The 24,052-nt window shown below is 44.3% G+C and overlaps 3 protein-coding genes across 5 annotated transcripts; 1 reads left to right on the top strand and 2 right to left on the bottom strand.

Moving 5' to 3' along the window:
- Nucleotides 1-3,901: 3,901 nt before the first annotated feature.
- LOC103632764 (probable GMP synthase [glutamine-hydrolyzing]) lies at nucleotides 3,902-9,129 on the bottom strand. Its single transcript, XM_008654495.3, is given in 5 exon segments — nucleotides 3,902-4,274; nucleotides 4,276-4,611; nucleotides 4,743-4,884; nucleotides 4,988-5,071; nucleotides 5,173-9,129. Coding segments are annotated over 5 exon segments (807 nt in total). The 5' UTR covers nucleotides 5,316-9,129; the 3' UTR covers nucleotides 3,902-4,172.
- An 848-nt stretch (nucleotides 9,130-9,977) lies between these two features.
- LOC103632765 (F-box/LRR-repeat protein 3-like) lies at nucleotides 9,978-11,321 on the top strand. Of its 2 annotated transcripts, XM_008654497.3 has the most exons (3): nucleotides 9,978-10,459; nucleotides 10,978-11,088; nucleotides 11,201-11,321. In XM_008654497.3, exons 1-3 carry the CDS (start codon nucleotides 10,247-10,249, stop codon nucleotides 11,252-11,254), a joined length of 378 nt encoding a protein of 125 aa, XP_008652719.1. In that variant the 5' UTR covers nucleotides 9,978-10,246; the 3' UTR covers nucleotides 11,255-11,321. The 2 variants fall into 2 exon arrangements, with proteins under 2 accessions (XP_008652719.1, XP_008652718.1); XM_008654496.3 differs by having other exon boundaries at nucleotides 10,978-11,321.
- A 1,292-nt stretch (nucleotides 11,322-12,613) lies between these two features.
- On the bottom strand, nucleotides 12,614-15,666 carry LOC100272678 (uncharacterized). 2 transcript variants are annotated; one of them, NM_001147135.2, is made up of 5 exons: nucleotides 15,339-15,601; nucleotides 15,189-15,249; nucleotides 14,290-14,397; nucleotides 13,170-13,479; nucleotides 12,614-12,852 (listed from the first exon to the last, which is right to left on the bottom strand). In NM_001147135.2, the coding sequence occupies exons 1-5, from the start codon at nucleotides 15,477-15,479 to the stop codon at nucleotides 12,831-12,833; spliced, it is 642 nt and encodes a 213-aa protein (NP_001140607.2). In that variant the 5' UTR covers nucleotides 15,480-15,601; the 3' UTR covers nucleotides 12,614-12,830. The 2 variants fall into 2 exon arrangements, with proteins under 2 accessions (NP_001140607.2, XP_008651052.1); XM_008652830.4 differs by lacking the exon at nucleotides 12,614-12,852 and adding an exon at nucleotides 12,897-13,020 and having other exon boundaries at nucleotides 15,339-15,666.
- Nucleotides 15,667-24,052: the final 8,386 nt, after the last annotated feature.

A 24,052-nucleotide genomic window follows, 5' to 3' on the forward strand; every position in this document is an offset into this window, starting at 1 on the left:
GGATCGGGCTGAGAGCAGGGCATTCATGACTCTTATGCACAGCATTCTGGTATATCGATTCCCCCGGTACAGTCTATCCCTCCCCCACCTCTTCAGGCTCCTGTTGTGCCAGCGATTCAGCCAGGACCCCATGTTGGTCCTTCTTCCTCTCCGCTCCGGCCAGTCACCCTGGCTTTCACGTCATCGATCTTCAGCTCCGTCTGCCCTCAGCCGTCAGTGCCACCAGCTTCTGCTGTTCCCACTACTGCTGTGGCGGTGTCTGTGACCACTTCAGATCCGGCAGCCCCTGCAGCGCAGCCTCAGGCCGAGTCAGTACCAGCTCCAGCTTCTACAGCAGATCCTGGATCCGAGACTGACTCTGACCCCCAGCTGGTGTTCGCTCTATTGCCTCGACCACGACCAGATGCGCCCCCACCGCCTCCTCCCGCTTCAGATGTGTAGGTTTGGGTACCCTTTTGGTGTTTGATGCCAAAGGGGGAGAGATATGAGTTGTGAGAGCTAGGGGGAGTTAGGGAGTTAGTAGAGAGTCATTTTGATGTAATATATGTGCTTGTTACTCTCTGTACTAGCTTGGTGCTTTTGGCTCACAAACTCTATATATACTCTCGATGCTTATGTTGACTGTGTGTGTATTATGTTTTCACCTTATATGTTATCACCAGTCTTTTAGTTCTTGTTCATCGATTTGATTTCACTTTTATATGAACAAGAAACTTACGATGTGTACGCGCTCATTCTTATCATTATTATGGTACACATTCTTTCTGTCAAAGATTACTGAGTATAACTAACCATCTTCTCTATTGACAGAAATTTCAAAACAAACTACTCTCACAAATCTTGTAGGGTTGTCATCAATCACCAAAAAGGGGGAGATTGAAAGCATCTAGGCCCCTGGTTGGTTTTAGTGACTAATGACAACGTAATGTTATATGTGACTAACGTGTGTTTTACAGAGACAAATGGTAAGTTAGGTCGCATTATAGGTAGAAGTACTACAACGGTGAAAACAATCTCCGAGATAACAACTCGAAGCGACGGCTAAAACGACGAAACAAAAGGTGAAGAACTATGGAGTCCGAGTGTCAAGGAGATGTGGACACTCGTGATTTAGTTAGGTCTTTTATTCTCTTTTAGTCGTACTATAAAGAGAGGTTGTCGATGAGTAGTTTGACCAAGAGAGTTCTAGTGTAGTGTTGGTGCACAATCACACTCACATACAGTGCTAGGTGTCACTCTAGAATTACTCACAAGTTAGAACGAAAACCGATTTGAAAAACAGCATATAAAAGAAAATAGGGTTTCTGGTCGTGGGGCATTGGACTATCCGGTGTGCACTGGACTGTCCGGTGCACCATCTACCAGGTGGGGCCAAGGTGGCCCTAGGGAAGAGTTTCTAACCCGAGAGCGCCTGTTCCGGAAATGAATTTTAGTGGTGCACCGGACAGTGCACCGGACTGTCCGGTGTGCACCGGACGGTGACTGTTCACTATCCGGTGTGCCATCAGCCCAACGGCTAGCTGTCAGAACTAGCCGTTGGAGTCGACCGTTGGCGCACCGGTGGCGCACCGGACTGTCCGGTGCGCCCATGCGCAGGAAAATGCTGGTAACGGCTAGTTGGTGGGTGAGGGCTATTTATACCCCCTCCACCCACCATATTCAATGTCTTGCAGCCCACATTAATTCCAGCACATTGCTAGAGCATTGCAAGCACCAAAAGCCTAGTGAGGAGATTAGAGAATCTTAATCCCGCATTTGTTCCTCATTAGCGCTAGCGAGAGCCACCTAGAGCACACACCACTTTCATTAGGCTTCTCTTGGTCAAGCGAAAGTCTACGGCTTGTTACTCTTGGTGATCGGCATCACCTAGACGGCTTGGTGGCGTTGGGAGCTCGGTGATCACCGTGAAGATCTTGTTGGTGACCCGACTCAAGTTTGTAAGCGGTCTCGAGGGATCCACCGCGCCGGAGTGGCAAAGGATCATCTCGTAGTGAGCACTTGGTTCTTGCGATGACCAAGGGGGAGCGATACCCTTGCGCGGGTGCTCCAACAAGGACTAGTGGAGAGTGTCGACTCTTCGATACCTCGGGAAAAAAATAGAGGAGTCTTCTAAACTTTGTTTTACATTCCGCACTTAATTCAAGCACTTTACATTGTGTATTTGTTCAGCAAGTATTTGAAGTATTATCTTAGCACTATTTTATTTTTAGTGTTATTATCTTAGTGCTAGTTGTTGGGGTGAAGTTGGGCTCTTGCTTAGGTTTTAATTAGTGTTGATTTTTAGAAAAGCCCAATTCACCCTCCCTCTTGGGCATCGTGATCCTTTCAAGTACTAATTGTATGCACGCGGATCCGCTCACGAAAGGCTTACCAATTACCACAGGCTCCCTTTAAGAAGCATGCTTTAGACATAGGTCTAGTGGATAGTCTTAATAATAAGGTCCTATTTCAGGGCCATTACTAACTCCCAAAATAAAGAATTAGCGTCTAACAAGGTATTTTAGTGAGACTCTGGGTAATGGGGTCCTAGTAGCGAGAAATGCAACTGATGACGCATTGGTCCGATACTTGTTGATATACTAAGTTTGAACATTAGTTTAAAATTAAGATAAGTTGTTGACCATTTGATCAAGTGGAAGAATGTTGGAACTTTCCTTGGATAACGTCGACCAACAAAGGAAGGCAGAGATATGGAAAGAACCCAAAAGGAAACACATTCAAATGTATAAGGAAAAAACATTATCATATGTCCAAGACATGCCTTGATCGGGCTACAAAACTAAGAAAACTCGAACACGGATAGGATTTATTCTTTGTACAGTAGTACTATCCACCCTACCGATCATTAAGGGTGTGTTTGGTTTAAGGAATCACTACATCCAAATTGAGGTGGTGCATCATGGGTTCATTCCTCAAATTTGGTGGGATGACTCCATTCCTCATATTAGTACTAACTAAATAACTATAAGGAATGAGATGCTGATGGATCAACTCATTCCATTCCACAAACCAAACAAAAATAGTGAGGAGTGAGAAGATGATGGACTAGCTCATTCCTCAAACCAAACACCCTATAAGGGTTTGTTTGGTTCATGACTACTTATGACACACTTTGCTTAAGGTTAGTCTTCCAAATTAAAGGACTAACCTTAGGCAGAAAAGTTACGCAAAATGTGGTAAGTTAGGTAGCGAACTAAACATGTCTTAAGAGCACTAAGAGACTTTGGAGGATTTATAAGTCTGTGCTCCACATCTAGGCTAGCTAGTGCTGGTGGCACGCAGAGGGATGTCGCCATGCTCTCAAGCCACTAAAGCATCGATCGTGCTCTTCAGTCGGTGAACTTCATCACGTCTGCAGTCTGCTACGACTACACCAACCAGGGAGATTGCCATGAACACTATTAGTGTTGGTATAGGGCTTTTTCTACCCAATTCCGTATCAGATTAAGTTATAATAGACTATATGTGATCTTATAATAGACTAAGAGATCTTGTGAGTATGCCCATTATGCTGTACATTTATTTATCCAATACTGCACGCTTTTAAGATGCACGTAGTAGCTGAAGGAATACGAAGATATTTGGTTGATTCTCAGTTTCTTTCATGATTGATAGCATTGTTTTCCTAACCAACTGGTGCAACTCGAGTTGAAGAACGCGCCATTTCAATTTCCATGCTTTTTGTCATCTAAAGCGATGAGAATGATAACACGGCCTCACGTCGTCGTTTAATAATATACACTAGTCGTCTCTCTCTTTCCACCTTGTCACAGCGTCCGAAATCCAGCAAAACCTTGAGGAGGAAACTTTTATGGTTGTACACATGACAACAATCTTTGCATCTCTACAAGATCCGTACGGGCTCCGGCCGGGTCCACACCACTCCTCCAGTTTTAACATGTAATGCGTGATGTGTGAACATACACATCGCGTCGCTTCTGAAATTAAACCTCTTGTTCATCTTTTCCACACACACCCAACTCGAGCAAACACATTTATCAAAGCTGAAACCAACAACAACGCATGTACATAGTACATCACAAACGACCGACGATATCTACACATGCATGCAGCATGCATCACAGCAGTCAGCAGCAAACAATAAATCAACTCTCCTACTCCCTACTCATGCGTTAGAGTCAACAGCATGCAGGTAAAACCGGAGTTTCCTGCTACGAGACGCTGCTGATCACAGTGGAGGTGGCGGCGGCTCTCGACGTCGACGGCTCCAAGGCGACGCACTGCACCAGCCCACACAGCATACTCACCTCCTGCCTCCTGGTCGCTCGCCACCGCCGGCGGCGGCTTCTTGCCGTTGTCACCGGCGTAGCCCTCATCAGACGCAGCGAAAGATTCAACGGCGCAGCACTCCTCGAAGCGGTAGCAGGTAACGAGGTGGTCGTTGGCCATACCGACGGCCTGCATGAAGGCGTAGACCACCGTCGGCCCAACGCCGAGGAACCCCCGCCGCATCAGGTCCTGACTGATGGCGTCGGCCTTGGCCGTCCGCAGCGGCACCTCCCGCGTGTGCCGGTATCTGCCGACCGTTGGCTTGTTTCCGCTCATGAAGCTCCAGCAGTATCTGTCGAACGATCCAAACTCGTCGATGACCTGTGAGCAGCAGCAGCAGCAGCAGCAGCGTGTGTGATTATTGCAGAGGGGGCAAAAAAAAACAGATGAGGTCGTCCTTAAGTGTTACGGATGGACAGAGATGTTGCTAATGATCATTATGATCAGCTTACCTTCAGCAACTCACGTGCGTTTTCAATGACTACGCGCAGCCTGTGTTGCGACAGCAGGGAGCTAGCAGGGCTGCTCGGCGCCAAGAATTTCTTCTCGTTCAGCTCCGCCACCAGCAGAGGGTCAAAGTTCATGAACACTTCCCTGTGGAGCGCAATCGCTTCTGAGTTTGTTTTAGGATTAGGACAGCTGAGACGTTTCGGTGAGCAGTTAAAATCTGGAGTGCTCTGACGAGTGCTTTAGTTACCGGAAGGTGTCCCTCTTGCTCAGGATCGCAGGCCATGCCATCTCGGCCAGTGCACCAGACAGAGTCAGCATTTCGAACAGTTTCCTGCAGTTCAGGACTAGAAACTGTGACTTTTCAGTCCATTTCTTATCATACGTCTCAGGGGGGAAAAAAGATTGGCTGGTCTGGTCAGGTTTAGAGCATACTTGTCGTCGTGTACTGGAGCTCCCCACTCTTGGTCATGGAAGGCAGCGTAGCAGGTAGGGATGGCAGTGGGTAAGGTACCCAGTGGGCACATGAAGCCATACCCATACCCACTAGGAAAAAATTGACCCATACCTATACTCATTACCCATCATGGGTACAAAATTACGCCATACCCATACCCACCATGGGTAGCGGGTACCCATCGGGTACCCATACCCATTAACATTACGATAGACAGGATCATTTAAATCACAAAAATAAGTACTAGCATAATAAATGTATCGAACCCAACATAATTTTATCACAGGTTCAACAATATTCAACATTAAATGGCAATATCATGCCTTCAAATCACACAAAACGTAGCATTGATTCTACCCGTGCCCTAATAGGGTTTTTACCCATCGGGAGCAAATTCATTTTATATGAGACATAAATCCGGACCCACATGCCATATATTAGCGGGTTCCCCATCGGGTAGCGGGTATGGGGCAATAGAAAACATACCCACGCCCACCATACCCGATGGGCACAACAAATGACCCAATAAAATACTCATGGGTATCAAAATCCGCCATACCCGTGCCCTAATAGGGTTTTTACCCATCGGGTTTCGGGTACCCATTGCCATCCCTAGTAGCAGGGATCTGTTGCAAGGTCAAATCAATGAACTCCTTACAGTCAGCTGAAAGCAGCCTCTCATTCGGGAAGGTTGAATACCTTTACTGAGGATTTGTTTGAAACCAAGAGTATTGGAGGGGATTGAAAGTGCTAAAATCATTTTTCTATTTAATTTTAAAATTAAATAGCGAGTATATTTTAGTCTCTTCAATTTTCTACAATCCCTTTCTCCTCGATATATTCTAATGACTGATTTGGTGGCTATGGATCCCCTCCAGTTCTTTTGTCACCAGGGTTAGTTTGAGAGTCCAAAAACCGGAGGGCTAGTTTGAGAGTCCAAAAACCGGAGGGGATTGAAGGGGCTAAAATCCTCACCGGTTTTGTGGCTTCCAAAGTAGCCTTAAAAGTTTTTAGATTAATTAGATGGGTTTGTATTAGAGTATTTGATAACAAGTATTTCAGTATTCCAACCCAGGGCTAGTTTGAAATCTAGAAGTTTGAACTAATTTCTCCCTTAATCTCCTCTAATTTCGGAGGGGATTTGAGATTCCAAACTAAACCTAAATGAATAATATACAACATTTGAACTTATTGTCCACAGTGCTGAAAGCTGAGGCTAGGAGCAAAGTTTATCAGTTTTTGTTCATGCATGGACCCAGCCTAACAGGCTATCAGGTGTGTGAACAAAGGTAGCGCTGGCTAGCAGGTAGGGCTGGCTGATGAGTAGGAACAAAGAAGCAAAAGCTCCAAAGAACCAGTAGCATTCAACAGATTGCATCCAAGCATAGCACTACATAAATTATCTATAGTGATCATGGCTTCCAGCTGCTAAAACCGTACTGAACAAAAGACGCAAAGTAAAAACAAATGGCAAGTTGCTCGATAATAACCGACAGCCCACCAAACATTTGTATTCTTTATGCCACCAAACGTCTGTGTGATGTCAAGCATGATCTAACCGTCATAGTCCGAGATGGCCGAGGAGTCTTATCATTCAAGGTCGTAAAATTAACATATATACTCCCTCTATCCTAAAATTTGTTTTAGAGTTTTAATGGATTCATATAATACTTGATGAATGTGTTATATATATAGTTTATTATCTTACATTTAAACATAGATATAATATTCAAAGGCTAAAAAGAATACTAATTTGGAATGGAGTGAGTATGATTTATCTTCATGATGTATATATAGAAGTAACATAAAATGCGAGTGTCTGTCGACGCAGCTACGTGTTCTTGCGCAAGGTGCTGTCGGTTTGGACATAGGATTATAGGAATAACCTACGAATATGATGTGTATCATTAGAAAGGTGAAAAGCGTCCTGTACATAGTACGATAAGCTAGTAAATGTATATGTGCTTATTTGGTGGTGTTGACCCTTCACTACCGGAATCTGAGGCTTTGCCGAGTGTTGTCTTCTTTGCCGAGTGTCTTTTGTCGGGCACTCGGCAAAGAAGGCTTTGCCGAGTGCCGCACTCGGTAAAGTTAGGCCCTCGGCAAAGAGTCTCTTTACCGAGTGCTGAACACTCGGCACAGGGCGGCACTCGGCAAAGAATGGTTTGCCGAGTGTCAAACACTCGGCAAAGGGGGCTCTCGGCAAAGGGCCGTCAGCGGCCGTCCCAGAGCTGACGGCCGTCAGTCTTTGCCGAGAGCCAACGGCTGGCACTCGGCAAAGAGGCTTCTTTGCCGAGTGCCACATAGTAGACACTCGGCAAAGCCCTCTTTGCCGAGTGTCATCTGTTGACACTCGGCAAAGTGTATTTTCATTTTTTAAATTTTGTCTTCCAAACTTTTTGTGGTATGTTACTACACTATGTAGACCTACATGTATCATTTGTAGACAATTATAACATAGTTTCCATAGTTAGTAGATTTAGTTCATTTATTTGAATTTATTCGGAAAATTCAAATTTGAACTGCAGGTCACTCGAAACTTGGAAAACCGTGCATGAAAAAATGATATTCATGTTACTTAGCATAAGTTACGACCGATTGCAGAAGCTTACCGGACACTTCGAGCAACATGCTCACTAAACATGGCCGTGAACTTGGCATCCACATGTTTAAAAATTATATAAAACACAAACAAAGTCAGAAAATCATGAAACTTGTCCACGTGTCATGATATCATATGTACATGCTGTGATAAAAATTTTATAATGTTTGGAGAAAGTTGTGAGACACTATGTGTAGAAATCTAAGAGATCCACATTGAAACTCTTTGATTCCACATAGTGTCTACACATAGTGCCAATTGGGACACTTGGCAAAGAGCCTGACATGGGGACCCTCCCTGGCGGGCTCTTTGCCGAGTGTCCAAACTGGCACTCGGCAAAGAAGGCGGCTTTGCCGAGTGCTGCCAGGAAGACACTCGGCAAAGATATCTTCGTTGCCGAGTGTCATCGTTGACACTCGGTAAAGCCGCTGTCTCCGTCAACCGACGCCGTAACGGTCGCTTTTCTTTGCCGAGTGCTCCCTGACATTCGGCAAAGATATTTGCCGAGTGTCCGAGAAAAAGTACTCGGCAAAGAAGTCTTTGCCGATGCACTGTTTGCCGAGCCTTCTTTGTCGAGCGTTACACTCGGGAAAACCTTTGCCGAGTGTTTTTCAGGCTTCGCCGAGTGCTTCAGGCACTCGGCGAAGCTATTGATTCCGGTAGTGCTTACCGGAAATGCCATAAAACGCATGATTTGTTTTGACCACCTACGTACCAGTGTTAGGGGTAACCCATGGGCACTTCACCGGCCTCGCCGACGTCGCGATGGATTCTCCGTTCCACATGCCCACCACCGGCGGCACCACCACCACCTGAGCAGTGGCTGCACCACCGCCTGGCACGATGACGCTGCCAGCAGGCTTCCTGGACGCCGCCGGCCGCGCGGAGGGAGGACCGGCAGAGGCAGCCGCCCTCCGCCGTGGAGGCCCCGCGGGGCGGCGACCGATCCTGCCCGTGGACGCCCGGCTGCAGAACGACTCGGTGGACGCCTCCGACGCGCACGAGACGCTGAGCGAAGACGACACTGCTGCTGCGCCATGGCGCAGCAGCGTGGACGCCGCCGCGGCGCCCCTTGTCGGGGACGGGGCCAACGACAACGTCGGTAGCAGCCTCCTCCTGGCCTTGTCGGCCGCCGCCGCGGGGGCGTTGTCCTCGCGCTGGGGTAGGAGGCTCCAGCTTGTCCCTGCCCAGCCTCCGGGCGGCGCCGGGCACGCGGGGAGCCGCCGCCGCCGGCATGGAGCGAGCGAGGTAGCCTACACCTAGCCGCGCTAGCGAGGCGAGGCGTCCGGCCTAAAGTGAGCTTGTGACGATGTCGTGAGCGAAAGCGATAGGCGATCGGATTCGGATGGGCGGGAGCAGGTGATGAGCCTGCCGGTTAAGTAGCGCGCGGTAGCGGCCGCATGCAGCGTGTTGTACTAGGAGGCTAGCAGCTAGCTAGCAGGTGGCGCCCGCGGCTGCCTGTCTTTTGTATTGGTATACGTGCCGTGCGTACGCGCGCCGCGGTGGGCGGGAAAGGAGAGGTGATGCGGACGCGCGCGGTAGGTGCCACGTCTATAGTGCTATACAAACCTCTGGTGCAGCTAATCATGCGGAGCGCCGGACCGCGCGCGATTAGCTCGTCAGGTCATCAGCAAACGCTGCAAGCATGGATCCCTGATCGATGAGATGCATGGTGCCCCGTGCATATGCATATGTTGTTGTTTCCTGACCCGGTCGGCCGGCCGGACTATATATATCTGTCACATGGGATTTAAGATCAAATTCAGACACGTCTTAAATATGTGTTATGATTAAATCTCACACATATAATAATTCATAGTACAGAAATCAATGCAACAACTTTATTATATAATAAAATTCCGTGCAAAAATAGCTAAGTAAATATATCATATGACGACAATGATCGTATGTAGTTGACTAGTAGACGACAGTCTTAGCGGTACATGTTCTTGTCCTGCTATGATTATAGCAATAGTAAGCTCACATACGTTCAGCGCTCAGCAAGTGTAGTGAATAATGTAAGGTTTATTGCTTTTAAATAATTGATCAAAATTTTATTAGCAATTATTAAGTATAAGTATATACAATCTTAATTAAATAATTAATCAAAATATTGAATAGATTGTACAATGGAATGCAAATAACATATTAAATTTAATCGACATCCGTGTCCCGTCGCGCGCCGCGTGGGAAGTGGGAACTCCGCCGAGAGGCGCTCCCGCGGGCGCTGCTCGCCTTCCCCGCGTTGTCCACGCTCGACCTCTCCGCGTGTGCGGGCCTCGACGACACCTCCCTCGCTGCAGCGCTGCCTGAGGAGTCGTCGCTGCTCGTCCGCCAGGTGTGCCTCGCGTGGGTCAGCGGCGTCAGCTGGTGCGGCCTAGAGGCACTCGTAGCGCGCATGCCGAGGCTCCGTCGACCTCTCGCACTGCGTCACAGTCGGCGACAGGGAGATGACCACCCTCATCGCGGCCACCAAGCTCAGGGAGATCGTCATGGACAAGTGCCTCGGCATCACCTATGTCAGGCTCACCAAGGTCTTCGTCGGATGCCCTGGGCTCCAGAGGCTCAACCTCAAGTGGCGGCACGAGATCTTCGACATCGGCGTCGACATGCTCGCCAAGAAGTGCCCCCAACTGCGTAGCCTCGACATCTCCTGCCTCAAGGTAGGGTGGCGCATCAATCTCAATTTTAGTTAGTAGCATCAGTAGGGCTGAGGGAGGTAAACTGAGATTGCCCTCATTGAATCAAATGATACTTTGTGCGTCTAAATTCAATAATCCACTAATTAAAAGGACTGAGGTGTTTTGTTTGTACAGGAAAACACAGTTTTAAATATAATGATTTACTTAAAACCGTGATATTTTTTGAGTTCTCAAAACCTCAGTTTTATTCTCTTATCTCTACATGTACTTTGTTTTTTTAATGTAACTAAACAGATCTCGATTTTAAACAATACTATGATTTTACTGTGGTAAAATAATACCGTGGTATTTATGTCATTTAGGGCTAGTTTGGTAACCACATTATCCCAAGTGATTTTCATTTTTCTAAGGGAAATTAGTTCATTTTCCCTTGGGAAAATAAGAATCCCTTAGGAAAATTGAGCTCCCAAACTAGCTCTTATAGTTATAAACTATGGTATCTTAAAACAACAGTATTTCAAGAGTGTATTTCCAAACAGACCCTTCATTTGCTGTTGCACGAAGAAACCACGGATCTGCTGCAGACGCCATCGCTGGACTCGCAGCCCAAGGCGGGGGACGCAACACAGCCTGCTGCTGCTGCCAAGAAGGTAAGAGATAAAAGCAGAAGTGCTCATGTCTTCTCGTCTTGTCCATGTTCATGGTTTTGTCGAGATAATCTATTCGTGTCGCTTGTTTGTGTTGTTCATTTATTTAAACCAGCAAGGTGTCGCGACGAGCCAGCCGTTGAGCGTGGTACGGATCTATGTAGTATAGTTTGGGAATTTTTGTATCTTGCTTCTGAAATTTCAAACAAGTTTACAAAAGCGCCAAGTTAATCGAACTCTCTGTTGATCACAGCTATAGAAAATATTAAATTTGTATAATATTTTAATATTTGTTCGACATCAGTTTATTCTATTTAAGTCGATGTATTTATTACAAAACTCGAAACTCGCCCTGTCCTGCCCTGGTGTGATCAATCTAGGAGCGGGGGGTGATTTGATAGCATCGTGGTTTTATTTTGATGGAACATTCGAAAGGAAGACGATCAAAGGACTTTCCAAAATGCATCTTCGCGACCTCTGCAGCTTGCTCTTCTGCATCAGGAAACCATCGATTTATTGAAGCCTACCTTGAGTCAAAATGTGTGGCAGTGTGGGGGACACACCTGACAAAGAAAGACCACCAGACCACGGTATATACCCAATATTCGCACTTCCATCGTCCTTAAATTGTATACGAGATCTAGAATACACTTCCTCTGTTCTAAATTATAGGACGTTTTGTCTTGTCTAGATACTCCCTCCGTTTCGTTTTAGTTGTCGCTGGATAGTACAAAATTAAACTATTCAGCGACAACTAAAAAGAAACGGAGGGAGTATATAGTAAAAGTTATTTATACCTGAAAAAATATACTAGCGCAGTATAATTTGGAACGGATGGAGCAGAACCATCCGGGTTCCAGTACACTAATTTCCGTGCAATTTCTGCAGTCCAAACCAGAGGGCGCGAGTGTGACTGATATGGTTTGACAAAATTGCACGCGGCAAACGTTGCTTCAAGCTTGGAACAGTACAGGTCAAAGCAACTACTGCTCGTCTTGTATGAGCAGAATCAATTAGGCTAACTTTTCCCATCAGCAGAATCAATTAGTTTAACCCTGTGCGTGTGAGTTTAATAATGGGGAATCTACACACTATCATGTCATACCCTAGTAGCCGTACAGATGCCATGGATTTTGTATGAAATTTCCAGGCGAACGGTTGGTGGTCGCACTGGAGGCCAAAGTGACGTCTTCATTATTCTCAATTCATTTGGCCGCACCAAACGTCGGGCGTTTTTCTTCTGTCCATACTCCGCACAATAGCATAGCCTAGTACTTTTGTTAGCCTCATATATTATTCTCAAGCGTGACAGAAACATCCCTACAGAAGGTGTAGAGCTGATACCAAAGGTTCCCTAATCTGCTCATGGATTCAAACTTGCATCGCTAGCATATGGCCCTTTTTTAGCTGTTGATTGATGCAAACTCAGGGTCCTGACCGTATGAACTAGAAGAACGTTGACGACTTTCAATTTCAAGTTGGTGTGCGATACCGATACGCAAGCGAGGAAGAACGAAAACCGACCATGTGTACAAGTAAAATGTCTCAACACAGGCAGCCTGGTACACTAGTATGTTTCAAGCGCTCCACAAGTTAAGTACACGCAACCAGTATTTTGGAAGATGTCACACATTCGGTTAAATCAGTTCACTTTGCGGCTGAAATGGCATCGCTAGAGCCGTCTCCACTCTCCACGAGTGCAAGCATGATAGACCAACGCATCCTGCTGAAGAACGACGGACTCTTCATAGCATTCTGAAATGGCACCTGCAAGGACCAGAAACCAACTTGGAGTTAACAAAGCCATCAGCCAGGGAACAATGATCATGTAGCTTGTTCAGGAGTAAACAAAAGAACTTGCCAGCCCCCGATTATTGCTTTAATTCCAGGTGCTGAGACATTAGCATCAAATGGTGAAATGACTAACTGGAAGACCTACCATGGCAATAAAATAAACACAGCCACAGCTAGATGACACACATCCATAAAAGTTCTTAAAAAGGGTTGTTCAGCTATGAAATTTTGTATTGACTAGAAAGGTAATAAAAGGATTGACGCTCACTACCCAGTATAGTAGAGCTTACCCCAGAAGTCCTCTTCCATGCCACTTCCTTGGTGTAATTGTTAAATTCACCGCTGATCCCTGGCGAATGATGACTAAAGATACTTGACTGTCCTCATTGGAAAGAGCTTCAGACATGAGCCTTTCCTGCAACTGATCACCAGCTTCCACATTCCCAAACTTTACAATCTCATCTCCAAGTTGCAAACCATCCACAGAAGCAGGAGAACCATCAGCGATTTCATCAATCATGGCAAAAGGAAGTCCAGTCACATGGTCCTCTTCCATAGGTTCACTTTGAGATGATCCAAAGTGTGAAGGATCTGTTGTATCTGCATGCAATCAAATATCATAAAGATCAGCGACTTAACCACATTTAGTTCAACACATATCTGGGCCTTCTTAGGTTAACTAAATGCATCGAGTATAACATATATTTTCGCATGAACAGAGCTTTACCATGATAAGAACATGGCTATTGCAAATACTAATATTTAAGATCATTGTTAACACTTGTTTTTTTATAAATATTGTCATAACTTCATCATTCTATATCTCTGGCCTTACTCCTTCAAAACCATACTCATATTGTTAATACTTTTTATTGACGATGCCACAAGTAGCAGAATTATTAAGCATAATAAATTAGAATAGTATAGGTTTTAACCAGGCTACAGTGACATTCACTAAAAAAACTCTCATAATTGAGTAGAGGTAAGATACTCCCTCCCATCATGAAACTTGTTGTTTTGAACTTTCATTGTCTCCAAGACACAAATTTTGTGCATCTGTGCAGAACTATAAAATCAATAGCATAGAAGGGCAGATCTAAGGCAGTGGTGAGAGTTGTCTCACCGAATCACCAGGTCCCGGTTCGAAATAGCCTCCCCGCATTTGTGGTGGAAAGGCTTGCCTCGGTTTATCTATTCCCTAGACCCCACTCACGTGGAAGCCTTCGGCACTAGGTCTACCCCCTTTATATAAATGAATACCATAAAAGATTATACCTACTCAGATTTTTTACATTTCAAATCAAGTCTAGAAATTTGGTATTTAAGAAGATTAAATTGGATAAAGATTCAAAATATTGCGGCTACCAGTAATGACATTATCCTTTGACAAGATACTATCTGTATACTTACCAGATCTCCTTGAGGTTGATTGTTCATTCCTTGATAACTTTGCTGAGTGTAAAACCTCAAGATTTTTACCAATTTTGTTTGTAATATCCTTGTGGTCATTTCGCAATTCTGCAACAAACATCAAGCATTGTAAATGGCAAGCATAACATTATACTACATGAGCCACCAACAAGAAGGGAAAGAAAAATAAATGTATTTGAAGCAGATACATAAGACAGCCAATCCTCATTTTTAAATACAGTTACCAGCAAAGATGCTTTTCTTTTACTCTATAATGTAAGTTCATGAGTCCAGCACAACCTAGTCCCTATCCAGTAGGCTTATAACTCTGCCCACCTTTGTTCCCTACATTTGCTCTGGAAGTCTAGATCACTAGTGACCTCATACACAGAGAAACCACTATCCCCTCAAGTAAAAAAGAAAGGTGCTGACGAATAAGAATGATCCATATAAGATACTGAAAAACAGAACATGTGGTATGGATACAAATGGCTCAACAAGTCGGTACCCATTGACCCACTCTCTAAAAAACCCACGCACAAAGTGAACTAGCAAAGAGACAAAATGGCATTCATATTTGAAGAAATGTGCTTCGGTCGATCCACCTTGCTACTCCAACATGCAATTTCAGCTTTGGAGTTTGGACAATGGCAAGACGCAAGACCATCACATTTGTACTCTACCAGACTGCATCATCATCAGGCCACAGCCCACAGGCTGCTTTTCCTGACTCCCCAAAAACATCAAGTTCTAAGCCCGTGGCAAATAGATTGAAGATGCGTATAAGTTGAGAAAATAAACAGCTGGCTAAATGATGCTTGTCACGAGTGATTGAGTGAACATGTAAATAGCTAAACTGTAACATATTGCGCCGCAAAATTGAGCATAGCAATGGATACCAGCAAGCCTCCGGCGCTGGGCGAGGACGTTCGGTATGTCGATGTCGGACCTTGGGAAACCCTAAGGCAACCGAGACAAACAATCAACGATTAGCGCGAAACTGAGAAGGACTTTCGGGTTTAGGTTAGGGTTTTGCGGATCTGCGGTACCTCGGCGTCGACGAGGCCGCCGGTGATGCCCGGTCCGCCTGCCGCAGTGAGGCGGGCGATGATGGCGTCCATCTCCGCCTCTAGGGCACCCCGCTGATCCATCAGCTTCATCGTCTCCGCCTTCACATCCGGCGCCACCATGATCCCTCCCACTCCCTCGTCAGCAGCGGCGCACGGAAACGGACTAGTTCGTGAGGAGTCGTTTTCGGCGAGTCTGCACTGCAGCGGTGTCTCAACGAGACATTTGGCATACGCCGACACCTGACTTCGCTAAAATGCATCCAGCCGCAAAACTTGCTAAAATATCTTGCTCCCTACGTTTTGATTTTTTTTTAACAGAAAGGGGATTGCCCCTATTTCAATAGTAAAAGTCGCCTATAGAGGGTGGATAGACGAAAACTAAAATTTACAACTTTAAACACACTACAAGCCGAGGTTAGCGTTAGAATAAAATCCGAGTCCGGGAGAGAGGGGAAAACAAATCAACCAAGAAAATAAAGCGGATGACACGGTGATTTGTTTTACCGAGGTTTAGTTTCAAAGAACATAATCCCCGTTGAGGTGGTCACAAAGATCGGGTCTCTTTCAACTCTTTCCCTCTCTCAAACGGTCACTTAGACCGAGTGAGCTTTCTCCTTAATCAATTGGGTCACTTAAACCCTCACAAGGACCACCACACACTTGGTGTCTCTTGCTTTAATTACAAGTGTCTTGAGAACAAGAATGAAGAAGAAGAAAGTCAACCAAGCAACAAGAGTAACAAACAAACACAAGAACGGTCATTTCACAAGTCCTAAAGACTAGAATTGATTTAGGGACTTTGATCGGATCGAAGGCTTTGATTTGTGTCTTGGAGTGTTGTGTTTTGCTCTTGTATTGAATGGAGTGTGATGAATGCTTGGATGGTTGGAGTGGAGGTGGTTGGGGGGTATTTATAGCCCCCACCCACCAATTCAACCGTTGGGGCAGGCTGCTGTCGATGGGCGCGCCACCGGACACTGTCCGGTGCGCCAGCCACGTCACTCAACCGTTATGGTTCTGACGGTTTTGACCGTTGGAGCTTTGTCTTCTGGTGGCATCGGACAGTCCGGTGCCGCACCGGACAGGTACTGTGCACTGTCCGGTGCGCCTTCTATCGGCTGCTCTGACTTCTACGCGAACTGTCCGCGCACTGTAGCTTGCAGGCGAATGTTGCAGTCGACCGTTGCGCTGACTAGCCGTTGCTCCGCTGGAGCACCACACAGTCCGGTGAATTATAGCGGAGCGCGGCCTCAGAAACCCGAAGTTGAAGAGTTTGGGGTCGTACTGCCCTGGTGCACCGGACAGTGTCCGGTGGCACACCGGACAGTCCGGTGCACCAGACCAGGGTGCTCTTCGGTTTCTTTTGCTCCTTTCTTTTGAACCCTAACTTGATCTTTTTATTGGTTTGTTTTGAACCTTTAGCACCTGTATAATATATAATCTAGAGCAAACTAGTTAGTTCAATTATTTGTGTTGAGCATTCAACCACCAAAGTCATTTATAGGAAAAGGTTAAACCCTATTTCCCTTTCAATCTCCCCCTTTTTGGTGATTGATGCCAACACAAACCAAAGCAAATATATAAGCGTAGAATTGAACTAGTTTGCATAAGGTAAGTGCATAGGTTGCTTGGAATTAAACTATTATTTAATTTCTACTAGATATGCATGGTTGGTTTCTTTTATTTAACATTTTGGACCACATTTGCACCACTTGTTTTGTTTTTGCAAATTCTTTTGGAAATTCATTTCAAAGTTTTTTTGCAAATAGTCAAAGGAATATGAATAAAATTTCGAGAAGCATTTTCAAGATTTGAAATTTTCTCCCCCTATTTCAAATGTTTTTCCTTTGACTTAAACAAAACTCTCCCTGAATAAAATTCTCCTCTTAGTCTTCAAGAGGGTTTTAATAGATATCAATTGGAACTTATACTTAGGTACTAATTTTAAAAATATACCAATTGAAAATCATCATACTAATTTGAAATATATCAACTAAAAGTTTTCATCATAAGATACAATTGAAGAGACAAACATAAATCATCATTTCGAAAATTTTTGAAGTTTGGTGGTGCAGTCCTTTTGCTTTGGGCTAGTACTTTCTCCCCCTTTGGCATGAATCGCCAAAAACGGAGACTTTATGAGCCCTCTATACTTTCTCTCCCATTGGTACAAATAAATATGAGTGAAGACTATACCAATCGAAGAGTGGTGGAGTGATGGCGAAGGGTAAATGATACGATAGAGTGGAGTGGAAGCCTTGTCTTCGCCGAAGACTCCATTTCCCTTTCAATCTATGACTTAGGATAGAAATACACTTGAAAACACATTAGTCGTAGACATAAAAGGGATATGATCAAAGGTATATAAATGAGCTTATGTGTGCAAAGTTTCAATCAAAGTTCTGAGAATCAAGAATATTTAGCTCATTCCTAAGTTTGCTAAAGGTTTTCTCATCTAGTGGTTTGGTAAAGATATCGGCTAATTGTTCTTTGGTGCTAACATAAGCGATCTCGATATCCCCCTTTGTTGGTGATCCCTCAAAAAGTGATACCGAATGTATATGTGCTTAGTGCGGCTGTGTTCAATGGGATTATCCGCCATGCGGATAGCACTCTCATTATCACATAGGAGAGGGACTTTGCTCAATTTGTAGCCATAGTCCCTGAGGGTTTGCCTCATCCAAAGTAATTGCGCACAACAATGGCCTGCGGCAATATACTCGGCTTCGGCGGTAGAAATAGCTACTGAGTTTTGTTTCTTTGAAGCCCAAGACACCAGGGATCTTCCCAGAAACTGACAAGTCCCTGATGTGCTCTTCCTATCAATTTTACACCCTGCCCAATCGGCATCTGAATATTCTATTAAATCAAAAGTGGATCCCTTAGGGTACCAAAGTCCAAACTTAGGAGTGTAAACTAAATATCTCATGATTCTTTTTATGGCCCTAAGGTGAACTTCATTAGGATCGGCTTGGAATCTTGCACACATGCATACGGAAAGCATAATATCTGGTATCATCGACTAGTATACCTTTTGATCTACGGATTTACCTCCCGTATCGAGGTCGAGATGCCCATTTGTTCCCATGGGTGTCTTGATGGGCTTGGCATCCTTCATTCCAAACTTGTTGAGTATGTCTTGAATATACTTTGTTTGGCTGATGAAGGTGCCCTCTTGGAGTTGCTTAACTTGAAATCCTAGAAAACACTTCAACTCCCCCATCATAGATATCTCGAATTTCTGAATCATGATCCTACTGAACTCTTCACAAGTTGATTTGTTAGTAGACCCAAATATGATATCATCAACATAAATTTGGCATACAAACAAATCTTTTGCAATGGTTTTAGTAAAGAGAGTAGGATCAGCTTTACCGACTTTGAAGCCATTAGTGACAAGGAAATCTCTTAGGCATTCATACCATGCTCTTGGGGCTTGCTTGAGTCCATAAAGCGCCTTTGAGAGTTTGTAAACATGGTTAGGATACTCACTATCTTCAAAGCCGGGAGGTTGCTCAACATAAACCTCTTTCTTGATTGGTCCATTGAGGAAGGAACTTTTCACGTCCATTTGATAAAGCTTAAAGTCATGGTAAGTAGCATAGGCAAGTAATATATGAATTGACTCAAGCCTAGCTACGGGTGCATAGGTTTCACGAAATCCAAACCTTGCACTTGTGAATATCCCTTGGCCACAAGTCGGGCTTTGTTCCTTGTCACCACACCATGCTCATCTTGCTTGTTGCGGAAAACCCACTTGGTTCCTACAATATTTTGGTTAGGACGTGGAACTAAATGTCATACCTCATTCCTCGTGAAGTTGTTGAGCTCCTCTTGCATTGCTAGCACCCAATCTGAATCTCTTAGTGCATCCTCCACCCTGTATGGCTCAATAGAGGACACAAAAGAGTAATGCTCACAAAAATGAGCGACTCGAGATCGAGTGGTTACCCCCTATGAATGCCACCGAGAATTGAGTTCACGGAGTGATCTCTTTGAATCGCTTGGTGGACTCTTAGGTGTGGCGGTCTTTGACCCTGATCATCTTCCTTGTCTTGATCAACTTCATCTCCCCCTTGATCGTTGTCCTCCTCTTGAGGTGGCTCTTGATCTTCATCTTCATTGTCTTGAGCCTAATCCTCATCTTGAGTTGGTGGAGATGCTTGATTGGAAGATGACGGTTGATCTCGTGCTTGTGTGGGCTCTTCGGATTCCTTAGGACACACATCCCCAATGGACATGTTCCTTAGCACGACACATGGAGCCTCTTCATCATCTAATTCATCAAGATCAACTTGCTCCACTTAGGAGCCATTAGTCTCATCAAACACAATGTCACAAGAAACCTCAACTAATCCAGTGGATTTGTTGAAGACTCTATATGCCCTTGTGTTTGAGTCATAACCAAGTAAAAATCCTTCTACAGCCTTAGGAGCAAATTTGGATTTTCTACCTCTTTTAATAAGAATAAAACATTTGCTACCAAAGACTCTAAAATATGAAACATTGGGCTTTTTACCGGTGAGGAGTTCATAAGATGTCTTCTTGAGGATTCGGTGAAGATAGAGTCGGTTGATGGAGTAGCAAGCAGTGTTGATTGCTTCCGCCCAAAACCGGTCCGGAGTCTTGTATTCATCTAGCATGGTCCTCGCCATGTCCAGTAGAGTTCTATTCTTCCTCTCCACTAAACCATTTTGTTGAGGTGTGTAGGGAGAAGAGAACTCATGCTTGATGCCCTCCTTCTCAAGAAAGCTTTCTATTTGAGAGTTCTTGAACTCCGTCCCGTTGTCGCTTCTTATTTTCTTGATCCTTAATCCGAACTCATTTTGAGCCGTCTCAAGAATCCCTTTAAAGTCTCTTGGGTTTGAGATTTTTCCTGCAAAAAGAATACCCAAGTGAAGCGAGAATAATCATCCACAATTACTAGACAGTACTTACTCCCGTTGATGCTTATGTAAGCTATCGGGCCGAATAGATCCATGTGGAGTAACTCCAGTGGCATGTCCGTTGTCATTATGTTCTTGTGTGGATAATGGGTACCAACTTGCTTTCCTACTTGACATGAGCTACACACCCTGTCTTTCCCAAAATGAACATTTGTTAGTCCCAAAAGGTGCTCTCCCTTTAGAAGCTTGTGAAGATTCTTCATCCCAACATGGGCTAGTCGGCGATGCGAGAGCCAACCCATATTAGTCTTAGCAATTAAGCAAGTATCGAGTTCAGCTCTATTAAAATCAACTAAGTATAGCTGACCCTCTAATACTCCCTTAAATGCTATTGAATCATCACTTCTTCTAAAGACAGTCACACCTAAATCCGTAAAAAGACAGTTGTAGCCCATTTTACATAATTGAGATACAGAAAGCAAATTGTAATCTAAATAATCTACAAGAAAAACATTGGAAATAGAATGGCCAGAAGATATAGCAATTTTACCAAGTCCTTTGACCAAACTTTGATTTCCATCCCCGAATGTGATAGCTCGTTGGGGATCTTCGTTTTTCTCGTAGGAGGAGAACATCATTTTCTCCCCTGTCATGTGGTTTGTGCATCCACTATCAATAATCCAACTTGAGCCCCTGGATGCATAAACCTGCAAAACAGTTTTAGGCCTTGTTCTTAGGTACCCAAACAGTCTTGGGTTCTTTTACGTTAGAAACAAGCACCTTGGGTACCCAAACACAAGTCTTGGAGCCCTTGTGTTTGCCCCCAACATATTTGACAACTACTTTGCTTGATTTGTTAGTTAAAACATAAGATGCATCAAAAGTCTTAAATGAAGCATTAGGTTCATTTGATGCAGTAGGAGTTTTGTTTTTAGGCAATTTAACATGGGTTGATTGCCTGGAGCTAGATGCATCATTCTTATATATAAAAGCATGGTGAGCAACAGAATGATACTTCTTAGCATGAACCCTCCTAATTTTGTGTTCGGGATAACCAGCAGGATATAAAATATAGCCCTCGTTATCCTAAAACATGGGAGCCTTGCCCTTAACAAAATTAGACAATCTTTTAGGGGCATTAAGTTTGACATCGCTTCCTTGTTGGAAACCAATGTCATCCTTGATGCCAGGGCGTCTCCCACTATAGAGCATACTTCTAGCAAATTTAAATTTTTCATTTTCTATCTCATGCTCATTGATTTTACTAGTTAATTGAGCTATATGATCATTTTGTTGTTTAATTAAAGCAAGGTGATCATGAATAGCTTCAATATTAATATCTCTACATCTAGTACAAATAGTGACATGATGAATCGTAGATGTAGTATGGCAAATATTGAATAGCTTCAATATTAATATCTCATGCTCATTGATTTTGCAAGCATTTAATTTTTCTATCTTAGCATGTAATATGGCAAATAGAATCATTGCAAACATTTAAGTCTCTAGCCTTGGAAATTAAATTAGCATTCTCAGTTTTAAGGCTAGAAATTGATTCATTTAATTTATCAATCTTAGCAATTAAACTAGCATTATCCTTTTTAAGATTGGTAAATGAATCATCACAAGTATTTAACTTCTCAACCTTAGCAAATAAATTAGCGTTCTCAGTTCTAAGGTTGGAAATTGATTCATGGCAAACCCTAAGCTCTTTAGACAAATTTTCACATTTTTCTACTTTCTGAGCATAGGCATTCTTCAACTTAACATGCTTCTTATTTTCCTTAATAAGGAATTCCTCTTGGCTATCCAAGAGTTCATCCTTCTCATGAATAGCTCCTATCAATTCATTTAGTTTTTCTTTTTGTTGCATGTTAAGGTTGGCAAAAAGTGTAAGCAAATCATCCTCGTCTTCACTAGAGCTACACTCATCACTAGATGTTGTATATTTAGTGGAGGCTCTAGATTTTACCTTCTTCCTTTTGCGGTCCTTTGCCATGAGGCACTTGTGGCCGACGTTGGGGAAGAGAAGTCCCTTGTTGACGGCGATGTTGGTGGCATCCTCGTCGGAGGAGGAGTCGGTGGAGCTCATGTGATAGTCCCATTCCCGACACACGTGGGCATCGCCGCCCTTCCTCTTGTAATACTTCTTCTTTTCCTTCCTCTTTCCTTTTTTGTCGTCGCCCCTGGGACATTTAGCTATAAAGTGACCGGGCTTACCACACTTGTAGCACATCCTCTTGGAGCAAGGTTTGTAGTCCTTCCCCCTCCTTTGCTTGAGGATTTGGCGGAAGCTCTTGATGATGAGCGTCATTTCCTCCTTGTCGAGCTTGGAGGCGTCGATTGGAATCCTACTTGGTGTAGATTCCTTCGTTTCTTCTTCTATCGCCTTGAATGCGACGGGTTGCACCTCGGGTGTGGAGGTGGCGCCTTATTCCAAGTTGACAATTTGTTTGGAGCCTTTGATCATTAGTTCAAAGCTCATAAACTTCCCTATCACCTTCTCGAGAGACATTAGCTTATATCTAGGATCACCACGTATTAATTGAAGTTGAGTAGGATTACGAAATACGAGTGATATAAGAATAACCTTGACCATTTCATGGTCATCCCATTTTGTGCTCCCGAGGTTGCCCACTTGATTTACCAAGGTCTTGAGCCGATTGTACATGGCTTGTGCTCTTCTCCTTGGTTGAGGACGAATCGACCGAGCACCCCCTCGATCGTCTCATGTTTGGTGATCTTGATCACCTCGTCTCCTTCGTGTGCCGTCTTGAGGACGTCCCAAATTTCTTTGGTCGTTGTCGGTACCCTGGATTAGGGGTACCCCTTACTACGCTATAAAGGCATGATGCCTGCACGACTACCATTAACCACACGGAGAACAGCCCTAGGGGTATCTTGTGAGCAGTTAAGGTGGCGTTCTCGGAGACGACGCCGTCAGGCCCAGAAGGCGCAGGACCCCTATGCGCACAACCCGGACACCCGAAGTAAAGCAGCCCGGAGCCATTGGATAGGGTTCGGACCCTGTTGTGGACTTGTTCTCAAATGCTATGAATTAAGAACAAGGCAACATAAAATGTTAAATATCAATGTTCTTCGTCCGCTGAAGCATTATCTCCCCAAGGATTTAATGAACTTCGGACGAAGACCACGAACAGAATATTACGAAGGTTTCACCTTCGTAATTAAACTTACAAGAATAATACAAACTAATATAAAATGTGAAACTTTAAAGATAAATACATCGGAAATAAATGACATCATTCGCATATTTTATTATATGAATCTAAGATGTTTGAACATAATGTTTAGGTACATTTATACCTTTGCCTTGACAAATAATAATTCCTGAGTGATGCGCTTGCAATTACAGGAATGCGTGAATAGTAAAGGAATATTGTTCACTATTTATAGGCACAGGACACAGCCTGTGAGGAATTACAATCATGCCCCTCATAAAAGTTTACAACATTGACTCAGACCCTTATGGACTAAAAGGTCATTCTATCTTTAAGTCGGTTCGATCCTTCATCTTCGGATATGCTGTAATATCGAAGCTTCATGAATGGTACCTTCGTCATTACGTACGAGCAGCTTCAGCCGAAGCTGTTTCTTTCCGCAGGACCTTCGGCGACGAAGCATGGTCCCAACAGTAGCCCCTTCGCGGTGCTAGATCGTTTTTCGTAACGAGCTTGATCCGTGAAAAAAGTCTCTAGGCTTCAGGAAGCCGAAGGTCCGAAAAACACCTTCCCTGAGCTCGTTGTCGAGAAACGATACAGTTTTCGAGCGCGGAGCGATCCCACC

The sequence above is a fragment of the Zea mays genome, chromosome 7 (assembly GCF_902167145.1).
Source record: "Zea mays cultivar B73 chromosome 7, Zm-B73-REFERENCE-NAM-5.0, whole genome shotgun sequence".
NCBI lineage: Eukaryota > Viridiplantae > Streptophyta > Magnoliopsida > Poales > Poaceae > Zea > Zea mays.